The sequence below is a fragment of the Pan paniscus genome, chromosome 12 (assembly GCF_029289425.2).
Source record: "Pan paniscus chromosome 12, NHGRI_mPanPan1-v2.0_pri, whole genome shotgun sequence".
In the NCBI taxonomy this organism is placed as follows: Eukaryota; Metazoa; Chordata; class Mammalia; order Primates; family Hominidae; genus Pan; species Pan paniscus.
Window position 1 is genome coordinate 27,131,424 of NC_073261.2, and position 15,327 is coordinate 27,146,750.

The window sequence follows — 15,327 nt, forward strand, 5'->3', positions numbered from 1 at the left end:
CCCCTGAGGTATGGCTAAGATTCTGTATTAAAGTGGCAGCCCCTTTATCCAGCAGACAGGTTTCCAGCCTCCTTTGTCATCTGGAACTTAGGAGCAAACTAGGAAGGGGGCAGGAATTCTGAGCAGCCTAAGGAGTATTTGCTAGAAAAGCTCAGTGCTCTTCCTTCTTTTCTGAGGGTTATTAAGTGGGCAGATTAAGGAGATTGCAGGGGTGGGGTGTGTTATAGCCTGGATGGGGTGAAGAGGGCCTCTGCTGGGGAGGGGATATTGGTAGCAACAGGAGGACTGATCAGATAAGTAAGTATTTTGAGAATCAGCCAGGCATGGTGGCTCACGCCTGTAATCCCAGCACTTTGGGAGGCCACATAGGCGAATTGCCTGAGGTCAAGAGTTCAAGACCAGCGTGACTAACATGGTGTACTAAAATACAAAAATTAGCTAGGCGTGGTGGCAGGTGCCTGTAATCTCAGCTACTTGGGTTGCTGAGGCAGGAGGATCGCTTGAACCTGGGAGGCGGAGGTTGCAGTGAGCCGAAATTGTGCCACCGCACTCCAACCTGGGCGATAGAGTGACCCTCCGTCTCTTTTTTTTTTTCCCTGAGATGGAGTCTTGCTCTGTTGCCCAGGCTGAAGTGCAGTGGTGTGATCTTGGCTCACTGCAACCTCTGCCACCTGGGTTCAAGTGATTCTCCTGCCTCAGCCTCCTAGTAGCTAGGATTACAGGCGTGTACCACCACACCTGGCTAAAATTTTTTTTTTGAGAATAATGGAAGCCAGTTTACTTGGTGTTGGAAAAGGAGTTATAAATATGGAAAGAAATGAGAACTCTGTGGTATTGGATTGCAGTTGGAGGTTTTGGTGTGAACTCGTTTTTCTCTGTGTAGATATATATGAAAATGCAAATACATGTAAATGTGCCAACAAATACGTGTATGTGTGTGTGTATGTAAGTATGTATGTAAGTGTGTAAATGCGTATGCAGTTGGCCTTGGAACAGTGCTGGGGCTAGGGTTGCCAACCCCCGTGCAGTCAAAAGTCCTCACATATAACTTTTGATCCCTAAAAATGTAACTACTAATAACCTACTGTTAACTAGAAGCCTTACTGATAAAACAGTTGGTTAACACATTTTTGTGTGCTATGTGTATTGTATACTGTGTTCTTACAATAAAGAAAATAGAGAAAAAGTTAAGAAAATTATAATGAAGAGAAAATATATTTACTATTCATTAAGTGGAAGGGATCATCATAAAGGTCTTCATCCTCATCATCATCTTCATGTTGAGTAGTCTGAAGAGGAGGAGGGGTTGACCTTGCTGTCTTGGGGTGCAGAGGCAGAAGAGACTCCACATGTTAGTGGATCCATGCAGTTCAAACCCGTATTGTTCAAGGGTCAGCTGTACACACATACACATGTACAGACATATATTTCCTGGCTCTGTACACTGAGGGGACCTGGAGGCACCCCATTAGCAATGAGCACACCTGGCTTCCCCGTACTGGCTTTTAAATACCATTAGTCACTAAAGAAACCAGAGTTTCTTGAAGAAATGGTGGCTGGTTCCAGGGCCAGAGTAGTGAAAGTACAAGATGAAGTTGGAATATTTTGTTGTCCCAGAAAATATGAAGAATGATGGGGACACATCCGAAGGACACAAAAGCCTGCTTGAAGGGGTTCCCACTGGCCAAACCTGGGACAATCAGGGCATCAAAATATATGATAGTAATAGATTGTAACCCTTTGAAAAAAGGAGAAAAACATGAGGCCATACTGATATAAGTAAGAGAATAATGAAATATTTGGTGAGGAACAGGAAATTTGCATGGCTTCAGAATACTTCTCCACAGAATACTTGTTAATTACAAAGAACAAGGAATAATTTTATAGTGCAGGAGCCTGGCAGCCCCAATTTGAGTCAAGTGATGAAAGCGAACGTTAGCAAGAATGGGACAAGTAGAGGTCATCTGCCACCTGATAAGATGTGGTGAAAAGAACACAGCATCACTTCTGTGATTCTTGCCGAAAATATATAACCTGAATCTAATCATGACCAGGCCTCAGACAAACCCAGACTTTGGGACATGCTACAAGAAAAACTGGCCTATAAAGCTTCAAAAGTGTCAAGGTCATGAAAGTCAGTGAAAGACTTCTCCAGACCCACGTAGTCCAAAGAGACTTGACAACTGAATGTGATTCTGAACTGGATCCATTGTAGCAAAAGGACAGTATTGGGACATTTGGCAATATTTGAATGGGTCTTATGATTAGATGGCAGGGCCATATCAGTATTAATGTTCTGAATTTGATGGTTGTACTGTGGTTATATAGGAGGATACTGTGTTCGTACTAAATATATGACGGGGTGTTATGTAAATAACTTGCCCCCAGTGATTCAGTTTTTCTTTACACTTGAGGTGGTTAAACTGTATAAAAATAGACATAGTAATTGCTCAGGCAGCTGTGGCCCTTATTCAGGGCCTATTAGTTAAGGGTAATATGTGAAGTAAATTGAAGACCTAACCTTCTCAGCCATCTTAGCCATCTAGATTCCCAGGCAATCAAGGATCAGGATGCCTTTTTTTTTTGAAACTGAGGTCCTGCTCTGTCTCCCAGGGTAGGGCACAGTGGCATCATCACTGCTCACTGCAGCTTCGAACTGCTAAACTGAAGCCATCCTCCCGCCTCAGCCTCCTGAGTAGCTGGGAATACAGGCACTCGCCACCATGCCCAGCTAATTCTTTAATTTTCTGTAGAGATGAGATCTCACTGTATTGCCCAGCCTGGTCTCAAACTCCTAGGCTGAAGCGATCATCTGCCTCGGACTCTCAAAGTGCTGGGATTACAGGCATGAGCCACCACACCCAGCTTGGGATGCCTTTTTTGTTTGTTTTATTGTTGTTGTTTTGCCTGCCATTGATTTCTGATGCCACTCATTACAGGAAAATGCTAATCCTGCACTCACATTTCGTGCTTTATGGTCTGTAAAAGACTTTGATAGGTTTTCTTTTCTTTTCTTTTTCTTTTTTTGAGATGGAGTTTCGCTCTTGTTGCCCAGGCTGGAGTGCAATGGTGCGATCTCAGCTTGCTGCAACCTCCACCTGCTGGAATCAAGCGATTCTCTTGCCTCGGCCTCCCGAGTAGCTGGGATTACAGGTGCCTGCCACCACGCCCAGCTAATTTTTTTGTAATTTTAGTAGAGATGGGGTTTCACCATGTTGGCCAGGCTGGTCTCGAACTCCTGACCTCAAGTGATCCTCCCGCTGTGGCCTCCCAAAGTGCTGGGATTACAGGCATGAGCCACCACTCCTGGCCGGTTTTCTTATTTACATCTCACAGTACCCTGGAGCAGGCAGGGATTATTCTACCATATTGGAGAGGAGGATAATGATGACAAAATAATAATAATGGGTGACATAGAGTACTTTTTATGGGCTTGCAATAGTTTAAGCACTTTGAATATTGGATACTTTAACTCATTTAATTATCCCAATTACCCTATGAAGTAGGTAGACTGTGCTTATTTTATTTCACCAACAAGGAATCCAGGGCACAGACAAGTTAAGTGATTTGCCTAAGGCCCCACAGATTGAAAGTGGTGGAGCCAGGGTTTGTATCAGGCAGTCTTGAGTCCAGAGCCCCTGCTTATTTATGTACTGGGACTTAGTGCCTTAGCTAGGCTGGGTGACTGGTTCAGCACCCTTTGTTCACCTCTTCATTGATTGAGCAAATGAGTACTGAGTGCCTGTCAGGGGCAGGTCCTGCTGCAGATGCAGACAGAGCCCTTGACTCCATGGAGCTCAGGCTTTGTGAGGTGAGTTGAAGAACTGGATGTAAAACTGTCTCTGCTACCCCAGCATGGAGTCCAGACAGCGACCACATGCCTCACACGCATGAGGAGCTGGCCAGCCCCATGCTCACAGGTGCACTTTCTTCTCTTTTCTTTTGAAGGTCGCCTGGTCGGCGCTCTGGATGCAGTGTTGGATTCCAATGCACGGGTCACTCCATTTCGAATTCTGCTTCAAGTTCCCGGCTCCCAGGTTTATTCTCCCATAGCATGTGGTGAGTTACTGAATGGATCAGACGTTTACTGGGCCATAGCCACTGGTGAGTTTTGTTCCAGTTGGAATGTTCCAAACCTTAAGGTGTAAGCATGCTGAGTATCTGCATGTTGGTGAAGCTTGAAGGTAACCCCTTTGGATAACTCCCTCATCTGCTTTCAGGAACTTAACTCCCCTCCCCTCCACTCCCCTTCCCTCCCCTTCCCTCTCCTTCCCTCCTCTCCCCTGCCCTCCTCTTCCTTCCTCTCCCCTTGTTCTCCTCTCCTCTCCTTTCTGCCCCTCCCTCTCAACCCTTGCTTTCCCCTCCCATCTTTTTTTTTTTTTTTTAAACCATCGAAAGCACATAAAGGCTGTAATCTTGGGCAGCATAGCTTGGGCATGCCAGGCTTTCATTGGTGTGTTTCATGGTGCTCGTATATTGTCGATAACGAATCGAGCCATTTTCTTCTTAATCTTGTTTCTGACTTACCAAATGTGCTCCTGGATGCATACACATAATGGTGTGGGCAGATTCTGAGGGCTGTGTCTGACTCAGGGCAGTCTTCTCCTATTGTGATGATGTGGGCAGATTCTGAGAGCTGTGTCTGACCTAGGGCAGTCTTGACCCCATGTTCCACCTTTGCACTGAGAGAATGAGTCACTGGACAGCTGGGGGCTGAGAGAAGGTGGAAACCACCTGCTCATCTTCTCCTTCTGGGGTTTCTGTTCCTATCACAGGCATTACCTGGTGCTCTGTCTAACCACTCAGGTTCCTCTTGGGCCAGGAGTCACCACTTCTTGAGAAGACCCTTTTATTAAAAAACAAAACCAAAACATCTTTTTTTTTTTAAACACAAGTAATAAATGCTCGTCTTCCAGAAATGAAAAAGTGGATAAGAAAGAAGGAAAAAATAATCACCTGCAACCCTTTATCCACAGCTAATCTTCTTTCTGCATATATACGTGGTGGTTTTTTAGTTTTCTATCTTCTCATAGCACCTTATTAGTTAACTTAAACTTTCAAAATCACCTCTACATGTTCTCTAGCAACATTTAAATAAAAAAAAATTAAATTTTATTTTATTGAGATGGAGTTTCACTATGTTGGCCAGGGTGGTGGTCTTGAACTCCTGGCCTTCAGTGATCAGCCTGCCTTGGCCTTCCAGAGTTGCTGGGATTACAGGCATGAGCCACCACGCCTGGCCAACATTGGAATTCTTTTTCCTCAAAAATACAAGAAGTGTGAAGAGAATTCACATTCATATCCCATGGATCCAATACTAATCACTGTTAACATCTTGGCATTTTTTTTTCAGTTTGTTTTGTTTTTTAATTAAGACAGATCATTCTGTATTTGCATAAAATGACAAAGATGATGCATGCTCGGTAGAAAGAAATCAGGCTGGGAATGGTGGCTCATGCCTGTAATCACAGCACTTTGGGAGGCTGAGGAGGGAGGATCACTGGAAGCCAGGAGTTCAAGGCCAGCCTGGGTGACAAAGTGAGACACGCATCTCTGCAAAAAATTTTAAAATTAGCTGGGCGTGGTGGTGTGTACCTGTAGTCTCAATTACTAGGAAGGCTGAGGATCACTTGAACCCGAGTTCGAGGCTGCAGTGAGGTATGATGGTGCCACTGCCCTCCAGCCTGAGTGATAGAGGGAGAGCCCATTTCTTAAAAAAGAGAGGCTGGGTGTGGTGGCTCACGCCTGTAATCCCAACACTTTGAGAGGCCCAGGCGGGTGGATCACGAGGTCAGGAGTTCAAGACCAGCCTGGCCAAGATGGTGAAACCCCGTCTCTACTAAAAATACAAAAATTAGCTGGGCATGTTGGTGGGTGCCTATAATCCCAGCTACTCGGGAGGCTGAGGCAGAATTGCGGTGAGGAGGAGGTTGTAGTGAGCTGAGATTATGCCACTGCACTCCAGCCTGGGCGACAGAGTGAGATTCCGTCTCAAAAGAAAAAAAAAGAAAAGAGAGAGAGAGTGTGTGTCAAATGAATCAGCTAACTGAAAAATACAAAGAAGGTATCTATCTCCCCAAATCCCAGCCACCCAAAGTAACCTCTAGTTTCATGAGGTGAGCATCAGCCCAGATAACTTTCTAAGACATTTAGACACACAGGGATAGTTGAGAAGATGGACAGAAGGACTTTTATAAAAATGCAACTTGTGTGTCAGTGGTTTTATAACAAAAGTATTACACTTACTTGATTTCAATAAAAGGAAATAAACTGAAATGAAACCAAAGAAATGTTAAACTTCAAATAAATGTTTCTTTAGTACAAGAGAGATTATTTTCTAAAAGGTTCAAGTAAGGTTAAGGGAAGAGATTTTTGAAAGCATTAAAAGGTTAGAATTGTGGCTTTTGAAAAACAATGTTTGAAGTCTGATAGTGTTCACTGGCTCTCCACCCTCTGAGTCAAGGGTGCCAGCATTCTTATTCTCCTCCCTGCTTTCCAATCTCTCATTTAAAAAAGTTTTATTATTAGTTTTACATTGTACTTTCCATTCTGTCATGTAACCTTACTTTATTGTTTAGCTCAGTTCTCACTTATACATTGATTTAATGCTTTTACTCAGGTATAGATTTCCCAATCTGGAATTCTTTTTTTTTTTTTTTGACACAGTCTTGCTTTTGTTGCCCAGGCTGGAGTGCAGTGCTATAATCTCAGCTCACTGCAACCTCCACCTCTTGGGTTCAAGTGATTCTCCTGCCTCAGCCTCCCAAGTAGCTGGGATTGCAAGCATGCGCCACCACGCTCGGCTAATATTTTGTATTTTTAGTAGAGACAGGGTTTTTTTTTTACCTATTGGTCAGGCTGGTCTGAAACTCCTGACCTCAGGTGATCTGCCTGCCTTGGCCTCCCAGAGTGCTGGGATTACAGGTGTGAGCCACTGCATCCGGCCCCAATCCAGAGTATTTTATCTCTTATTTGGCTGGACTCCTGTTTTCTTCCCTCAATAATGTCAGTGTCCTATTTTCTGAATGTTTTTTCCCATTTGCCAGTGTTTGCCCTTGTTTCTGGACTTGAGTGACACTTTGGCTGGGTGATAGTTTGAGGCTATGCTCTAGAGCAAGCTTGTCCAACCTGCGGCCTGCTGGTTGCATGCGGCCCAGGAGGGCTTTGAATGCAGCCCAATACAAATTAGTAAACTTTCTTAAAACATGATGAAATTCAGCCGGGCGCGGTGGCTCACTCCTGTAATCCCAGCACTTTGGGAGGCTGAGGTGGGCGGATCACCTGAGGTCAGGAGTTCAAGACCAACTTGGCCAACATGGGGAAACCCCGTCTCTACTAAAAGTACAGAAATTAGCCAGGAGTGGTTGTGGGTGCCTGTAATCTCAGCTACTCAGGAAGCTGAGGCAGGAGAATCGCTTGAGCCCAGGAGGGAGGTTGTAGTGAGCCGAGATCATGCCATTACACTCCAGCCTGGACAACAGAGTCAGACTCCTTGTCAAGAAAAAAGAAAAAAAGAAGTTTTTTTGCGATTTTTTTTAAGCTTATCAGCTATTGTTAATGTTAGTGTATTTTATGTGTGGCCCAAAATAACTCTTCTTCTTCCAATGTGGCCTAGGGAAGCCAAAAGATTGGACATCCTTGTCTAGAGGTTGGTGGCTGTTGTTCTAGGGCCTTCCTGTATTTGATAGGCCAATAGGAGAAATCTCAGCCAGCACCGATTGTTTTTTTTTTGCTTTGCATATGATGAGTTTTTTTTGTGCACACAGCTCTGTCTTTATCATTGAAGTTTAGTAACTTGATTAGCATCTGTAACTACTGTGAGCATAGTGTGTTACATTTTTTGGAACATAGTATAATGTTGCAGTCTGCAGATTGGTTTCTTTAATCACTTTAGGAAATTTTCTTGCATCATTCTGTGTATGTATTATATTTTTTGATGCATTTTACATTTCATTTAACTTTTCCACTTCAAGGATACTTTATGTTGAATAGCCGTTATCTGCTTTTCATTTCTGTTTTTTGTTATCTTTTTCATCTGTGTTCTCCATTCAGCTCATAACTCTTTTGAGTTAATAATTTGGTTTGCAGCAGTATATTCTATACCTTGCTGCTTTTAACTTATCTACTAATTTTGTTGTCAAGTTTTTTTTTTTTTTGAGACAGAGTCTCGCTCTGTTGCACAGGCTAGAGTGCAGTGGTACAATCCCAGCTCACTGAAACCTCTGCCTCCCAGGTTCATGCCATTCTCCTGCCTCAGCCTCCCAAGTAGCTGGGACTACAGGCACCCGCCACCATGCCCAACTAATTTTTTTGTATTTTTAGTAGAGACGAGGTTTCACCCTGTTAGCCAGGATGGTCTCGATCTCCTGACCTCGTGATCAACCTGCCTCAGCCTCCCAAAGTGCTGGGGTTACAGGGTTGAGCCGCCGCGCCTGGCCTGTTGTCAAGTTGTTTTGATCCTCCTTTCATTTTGTTAGATTTCCAACATCCTTTTAATCTGTTATCCATTAGCTCATCTGTGAGCGCTTGTTTTATTGAACCCGTGTTCTTCAGTTGTTTGGGAGCATGAAACATTCGTGAGAATTTTCTTTTCTTCCTTGAGTGTTCCATTCTCTTCTGGCACAGAATCTCTTCTTTGGAACCTTGTGTTCTCATCCATTCATTTTCTTTAGCAGTCGAGTGTTTGCTTGTTTGCAGTGCTGTTTCTCCTTGTCTTGCTCACGCTTGGGCATCGTTATCCCGGACGTTATATTGGCGCTAACGTAGTGTGACTTTAATCGTGTTATGGAAACAGGGCAAGGAGGACTGGCATCTCGCTGGACGAGATGTGGTGGCTGAGAGAGTAGGATCCTCTTTTTCACATTTCTTGCAGATTTGGAGCTTTTGATATGAGTATTTTTTTTCTCCCCCCTAGGTTGGCTTCTGGGGAGTTGTCAGGGTGGGGAGTTGCCCACATTTCTGTTCTGTTCCTGAATCCATGCCCTTTGTAACCACAGCCATACCACGTTCTTAATGGCCACACAGCATTCAACTCTGTGGCCGTAGCTCAATTTACTCATCCAATCCTTTATTGGATACTTAATTGGCCTGGATTTTTTAATAGTTTAAAAGTGTTTAAACTGTTATAGTTTAATAGTGAATACCCTGGCTGGGCGCGGTGGCTCACACCTGTAATCCCAGCACTTTGGGAGGCTGAGGTGGGCAGATCACGAGGTCAGGAGATCGCGACCATCCTGGCTAACACGGTGAAACCCCGACTCTACTAAAAAAATACAAAAAAATTAGCTGGGCCTGGTGGCAGGTGCCTGTAGTCCCAGCTACTCAGGTGGCTGAGGCAGGAATGGCGTGAACCCAGGAGGCGGAGCTTGCAGTGAGCGGAGATCGAGCCACTGCACTCCAGCCTGGGTGACTGAGCGAGACTCTGTCTCAAAAAGAAAAAAAAAAAAAATAGCAAATACCCATTAATATCAACTTTTCAGGACACTTCACAATCCCTTAAGTCCATTTATTTGAAATGTTTGTTGCCTGCCATGTACCAGACACATGCTTGATGTCGGGGATTCTGCGCTGTGTGTGTGAGGGGCAGTCTCCCTGCACCTAGCTTTTCAGGACCTGGGGGAAGGTAGATAGCAACATGAATAACAGGTGCAGGTGGGCAGAGGGCTAGGGAGGCCCTAGAGAAAAGCACCCTTGCAGAGCACATCCTGAGGAATGGCTGCATGGAAGGGATGTGTGTTTCTTTTTTTTGAGACAGAGTCTCACTTTGTTGCCCAGGCTAGGGTGCGGTCATGCGATCTCGGCTTACTGCAACCTCCACCTCCCGGGTTCAAGCAGTTCTTCTGCCTCAGCCTCCTGAATAGCTGGGATTACACGTGCACGCACCACTGTGCCTGGCAAATTTTTTGATTTTTAGTGGAGACGGGTTTTCGCCATGTTGGCCAGGCTGGCCTTGAACTTCTGACCTCAGGTGATCCTCCCACCTTTGCCTCCCAAAGTGCTGGGATTACAGGCGTGAGCCACTGCACCCGGCGGGATGTGTGTTCCTAATGCATTTTGTGTTTATTGCCAAATTGCCTACCATGACGTTTGTGCCAGCTTCCCTGGGTCCTCCCCTTCCAGCAGTGCAGGAGTCCTGAGCAGGTTAACTCCTAGACCCTCTTTCTGTTGAGCTGAGATCAGCTTCCTTTAGTTCCCACTGGGCGCAATTTCTGCCTCAGGCCTGACCCGAGCCAGGTCTGTAGATGCATCACTTTCTGCTGCCTTCTTGCCCACAGAACATCCCTTGAGTAAGAATTTGTTCTTTCAGTGCACTTTTCTTGGGTTAAGGAAGAGAGAATTGTTGAGTGTATTTCTGTCATGGACCCAGGGTATCAATTTAGATCCTTAGGCCTCTTCTGGGAGTGCCTTGGGCATCTTGCACTGTGTTATTGACTCACCGTAGTTAATATTTTATTGTGTCTTAAGCATTGAGCAAAGGCCCCTGCCCAGGGTTTCAAGTCTCAGATAAAGCCCAAACAAGAAGTGTAGGAAGGGCCTGGGAAGCCCCAGGACAAGGTGGGAACAGGAAGAGTGGCCTGCACGAATGATTTATATCTTCACTTGAGTTTGGCTGCTTGCACAGCAGGATGGGGAGACATAGGAGGGCCTTTGAGGTTAAGTTTTTTTCCTTTTTTTCTAAGTAGAGATAGGTAGATAACTTCATGGGTGAACTACATTATTATTTGGCAGAAGATATCTATGGCTGACTGTGTTTGGAAGGAGAAATGAATTGCTATTATTTTTAACTTAACATGGACCAGAGAATCCCAAGGCTTTATAAAGATTACTGGCTTCAGTGGGTGGAGACATCCTAGGAGAGAGTGGTTGTGAGTTGTTTGGGAAGTTGTGGGTGGTGTGATTTGGGTGAGAGCTGAGATGTCACCTCCCCTGACTCCCTGTCACCCGCGTCCTCCATCCCGGCACTCACTTGTCACCAACTCTCCTTTGACTTGATTTTTGTCTGCCTTTTACTTCATGGAATTAAAAGTTCTCTGAGAGTCATACTTGTGACCTTCTGATGCCTAGGACAGAGCTTGACGTGTCATCAATGCTCAGTAAACCATGAGTGGGTGAATAAGTGGGGAAGTATGGGAGAGAAGGAGAGGAGTCTCAGCAGTTAAGACTTCTGTATATAAAGAGAGTGAAGGTAAGGCACGCAGTTACAGATGAAACTCCTTGGGCGCTTTCTGCCGAGCCAGGCCAGGGATATTCCAGGCAAGGCATGGGCCTGCTCACCACCAACATGCAACAGAAGAACTTGAAAAACAGGGATGTTTCTTAATTTCTTTAAAAAAACAAATGTTTGTATTGTTGTAAAATATATATAACATAAAATTGACCGTCTTAACCATTTTTAAGTGTACAGGTTGGTGGCATGAAGTACATTCGCAGAATGGTACAACCATCACCACCATCCATCTCCAGAACTTTTTTCATCTTCCCAAACTGAAACTCTACCTGTTAAAAACTCACTCCTCACTCTCCTCTCCCCAAGTCCCAGGCAACCCAGATGGGATCCACGTTCTGTCTGTAGGAATTTGCCTACTCGGGCACCTTGTGTTAGTGGGCTCGATCAGTGTTGGTCTTTTGGTGACCGCTTATTACAGTCAGCATCCTATTTTCAAGTGTCCCGCATGTTGCAGTGGGTGTCAGAAAGTCCTTCGTTTTTACAGCTGAATGATATTCCATTGTAAGTCAGCTTTCTTTTTGAAATCATATCTCTGAATGATTGGGCATAAGTCGAAACAAGGATGTGGTGTGTGGAACCAGGAGAGCAAAATCCTAGGAGCTAATTCCTAGTCAGGTCATGGGGAGCAGGAATGCTGGGAGGGCCAGGGTGCCCAGCCTGCAGGAGGGCCGGTTTTTGGCTGAATTGATGCCTATCTCTTGCAGAGCCCTCTGGGTCTCTGGATGAACAAGGAGACTTCATTGCCATTTCTATGTATCTGATGGTCTTAGTCATGACTCTGTCCTGTGCTTGGAAAGTCCAGGCTGTTGTAGGCTGAGAGTTACCTATCATGTTCCTATGTGAGATGTCGATGTCTCATGTTCTTTTTGGTAGGTAATTCCCAAGGTTACCAACTGCATTATTCACACATATATTTTATTCTTTTTCGTTTTCTGAGACAGAGTCTCACTCTGTTGCCCAGGCTAGAGTGCAATGGTGTGATACTGGTTCACTGCAACCTCCGCCTCCCAGGCTCGAGCGATTCTCTTGCCTCAGCCTCCTGAGTAGCTGGGATTACCGGCGCCTGCCACCACGCCTGGCTAATTTTTGTATTTTTAGTAGAGACAGAGTTTTATCATGTTGGTCAGGCTGGTCTTGAACTTCTGACCTCAAATGATCCACCTGCCCCGGCCTCCCAAAGTGCTGGGATTGCAGGCATGAGCCACCACACCTGGGTACACATTTTATTTTTTACCGTGGCCCTGTGCATTGAGTGCATTGTTCTTGCCCAGTTTTCAGGAAGCAGAAAGAAAATACAGGCAAGAACTGCAGGACTTTGAATTATCTGCCTAGATCATTCTAAGAATTGAATTGATTATGCAATAATTGGACTCCTTTTCCTGTAGATTAATTGAGGCATGAGGTGGACTGTCTCCTCTGGTTACTGGAAGAGGACTTCCTGATTGCCTTACTTTGAGGCAGCCAGGGTGGGGGTCCTCCCAAGAGCATGGGGAGGGTCCCGGGGGCCCACTTCAGGGTTGCCTTTCATGAAAAACTTGTCAAACCTTTGTACAGATGGCTTTTTAATAACACTCACTGCTTTGCAGATCCAAGTTTGGACTCTGGGCTGCTCCAGTAGTTTGTTGGCTCTGTTTATGGTAGCTTAAGTGCAAGGTTTTTATGTAGCCAGTAAGGTCTGTCCCATGGTCTTGAGTGAAACGGGGAGCAGGAAAACAGAAAGAAAGGAAAGTGCCACGTTGTAGCAGGGGAGGGTCAGGAGACCACCTTACCTGGGCATTGTGGGGTGCAGGGGTGCCAGCAGAGCAGGAGCTTACCTGGTGGGCAGGGGCACTGCCACATCTTGGGAGGGAGTATGTGTGTAGTTTGAAAAAGCTTACTTAATAGTTTAGATTTGGAAAATGGAAAAAAACATCCTTTTGAAATGTTAAAGATCGTTAAAGAAGTTTGTGATATTTTCATAAATCAAAATGTGGCATATGTTTTAAAAAATTGAGAATAGCTAGACACAGTGGCTTGCTCCCATAATCCCAGTACTTTGGGAGGCTAAGGTGGGAGGGTTGCTTCAGGCTGGGAATTCAAGACCAGCCTGGGCAACATAGCGAGACCCCATCTGTACAACAAAATTTTAAAAATTAGCTGGGCCTGGTAGTGCTCCTGTGGTGCCAGCTGCTCAGGAGGCTGAGGTGGGACGGGACCTGGAAAGTTGAGACTGCAGTGAACTGGGATCGTGCTACTGTACTCCTGCCTGGGCAACAGAGCAAGACCCTGTCTCCAAAAAAAAAAAAAAAAAAAAAAAAATTGAGAGTACAAGAGTTGGGCTTTCCAGTTTAAACAATCCTTCCCTTTCCCATACTTTCTTTATTTGTTCCTCTCAATATTATATTGGGAAGTGTGATGCTTTGGCTCTGGAGAGGGAAGGAGCAAGCCACAGGGAGCTCAGGGACTTGCCAGGGCTGCTTCAGGCATCGGTAACACTGCGGGTGTGTCAGGTGCTATCCCTGACAGAATGTTCTTTCAGAGCGTTCTTTCTGACGCACATTCTCTTATCCCTGCCCTTGACCACGAGTGGCATCTTGGTTTTCTTGCAGTCTGCATCACTGTTTGCTTTGTCTTTGGAGAGAGAATTTTGTTGAGGGAGGAAATGTTCCAGGGTGGATCAGATTAGCATCTCTGTGAACTTTGTACCAGGGTAGCGAAGGAAGTGCCAACCCCATCTTTTTTTCAAGAACAGAACACCCTGGGTGCTTCAAGGAAAGTCTGGGAAGCAACCCAGTGGGAGGGAAGACAGTGCTTTTCTCTGGGTCCCCATGCTGAGGTCAGGCGATGCGAGTTGTTACACTTGTTTTCGGTCATGCTCGGGGTGCTGCGGTTCATGTTTCTTTTCTATTATGGAGTTACTGTCACCAGGCTCTTACTGTTTTAAATAAAGTCATTTTGCTTACGCTCAAATAATTACACTCATCCAAGGCATTCTTCCCTTAGGGTTGTTGTTTATAGTTATTTAAAAAGCAGGGACATACTGAGTCTAACTTGTAGATCTAGTAAATGCTGATATCAAAAGTGATGTTAAAAACTATTCTTAAGACTGGACCTGGTTGGGGCTGGGCACGGTGGCTCACACCTGTAATCCCAGCACTTTGGGAGGCCTAGGCAGGCGGATCATGAGGTCAGGAGATCGAGACCATCCTAGCTAACACGGTGAAACCCCGTCTCTACTAAAAATACAAAAAAATTAGCCAGGCGTGGTGGCGGGCGCCTGTAGTCCCAGCTACTCAGGAGGCTGAGGCAGGAGAATGGCGTGAACCCGGGAGGCGGAGCTTGTAGTGAGCCGAGATCGCGCCACTGCACTCCAGCCTGGGCGACAGAGCAAGACTCCGTCACAAAAAAAAAAAAAAAACCAGACTGGACCCAGTGACTCAAAGGCCTTTAATTCCAGCACTTCGAGAGCCTGAGGTGGAAGGGTCACTTGAGGCCAAGAGTTTCAGACCAACTTGGGTGGCATAGCAAGACCCTGTTTCTACAGAAAAAAAAAAAAAAAATTAGCCGGGCGTGGTGGAGCGCACCTGTAGTCCTAACTACTCAAGAGGCTAAGGCGGGAGGATTGCTCGAGCCTGGGAGTTCAAGGCTGCGGTGAGCTATGATGGCACTCCAGCCTGAGTGACAGATGAAACCGTGTCTTTAAATAAATACATGAATAAAACCCTCCAAAACAAAAAACCAATTTTTAAGCCTGGAATCAGACTTTTCTCTAGTGTCTTATAGGTTACAGAACCAGTTGGTAACTTCTGCATAGAGCAGGACTTGATTAACAAGGAAACCGTCTGGAGAGGATCTTAGCAGGCATCTAGTTTAATCCCTTTCATTTTTAGTAGATGAAGAGACATTGACTGGGGCTGTGGGTTTCAAAAGGAGATGACTGGCAAATGACTTTTTATTAAATGATTCCTTAATGATAAAAAAATAACATTGGGAATGAGCATGGAGGCACCATGACTTTGTGCTGCCTGGAGCTCTCCTTCTTGGCCAGTTTTGCTGGTCTGACCCCAGTGGGTGTGTCTGCCTGCCTACTCTGGTCTCTCCCATTCCGTGAGGTCCCCGGG

At 45.3% G+C, this 15,327-nt stretch overlaps 1 protein-coding gene across 3 annotated transcripts in view; it reads left to right on the forward strand.

Annotated features, from left to right (window-relative positions):
* The window catches only part of TBC1D8 (TBC1 domain family member 8), a 144,784-nt gene that overhangs the window by 57,554 nt on the left and 71,903 nt on the right, over nucleotides 1-15,327 (forward strand). For 2 of the 3 annotated variants that reach the window (XM_063594757.1, XM_034952038.3), the window contains exon 2: nucleotides 3,949-4,059. Coding sequence is in view for 2 of the 3 variants with exons in the window: in XM_034952038.3 (XP_034807929.1) it covers nucleotides 3,949-4,059 (111 nt within the window). In the remaining variant the exon portion in view is untranslated. Of the gene's footprint in view, nucleotides 1-3,948; nucleotides 4,105-15,327 lie in introns of all 3 variants that reach the window. The other variant, XM_034952037.3, reaches the window with a different exon arrangement.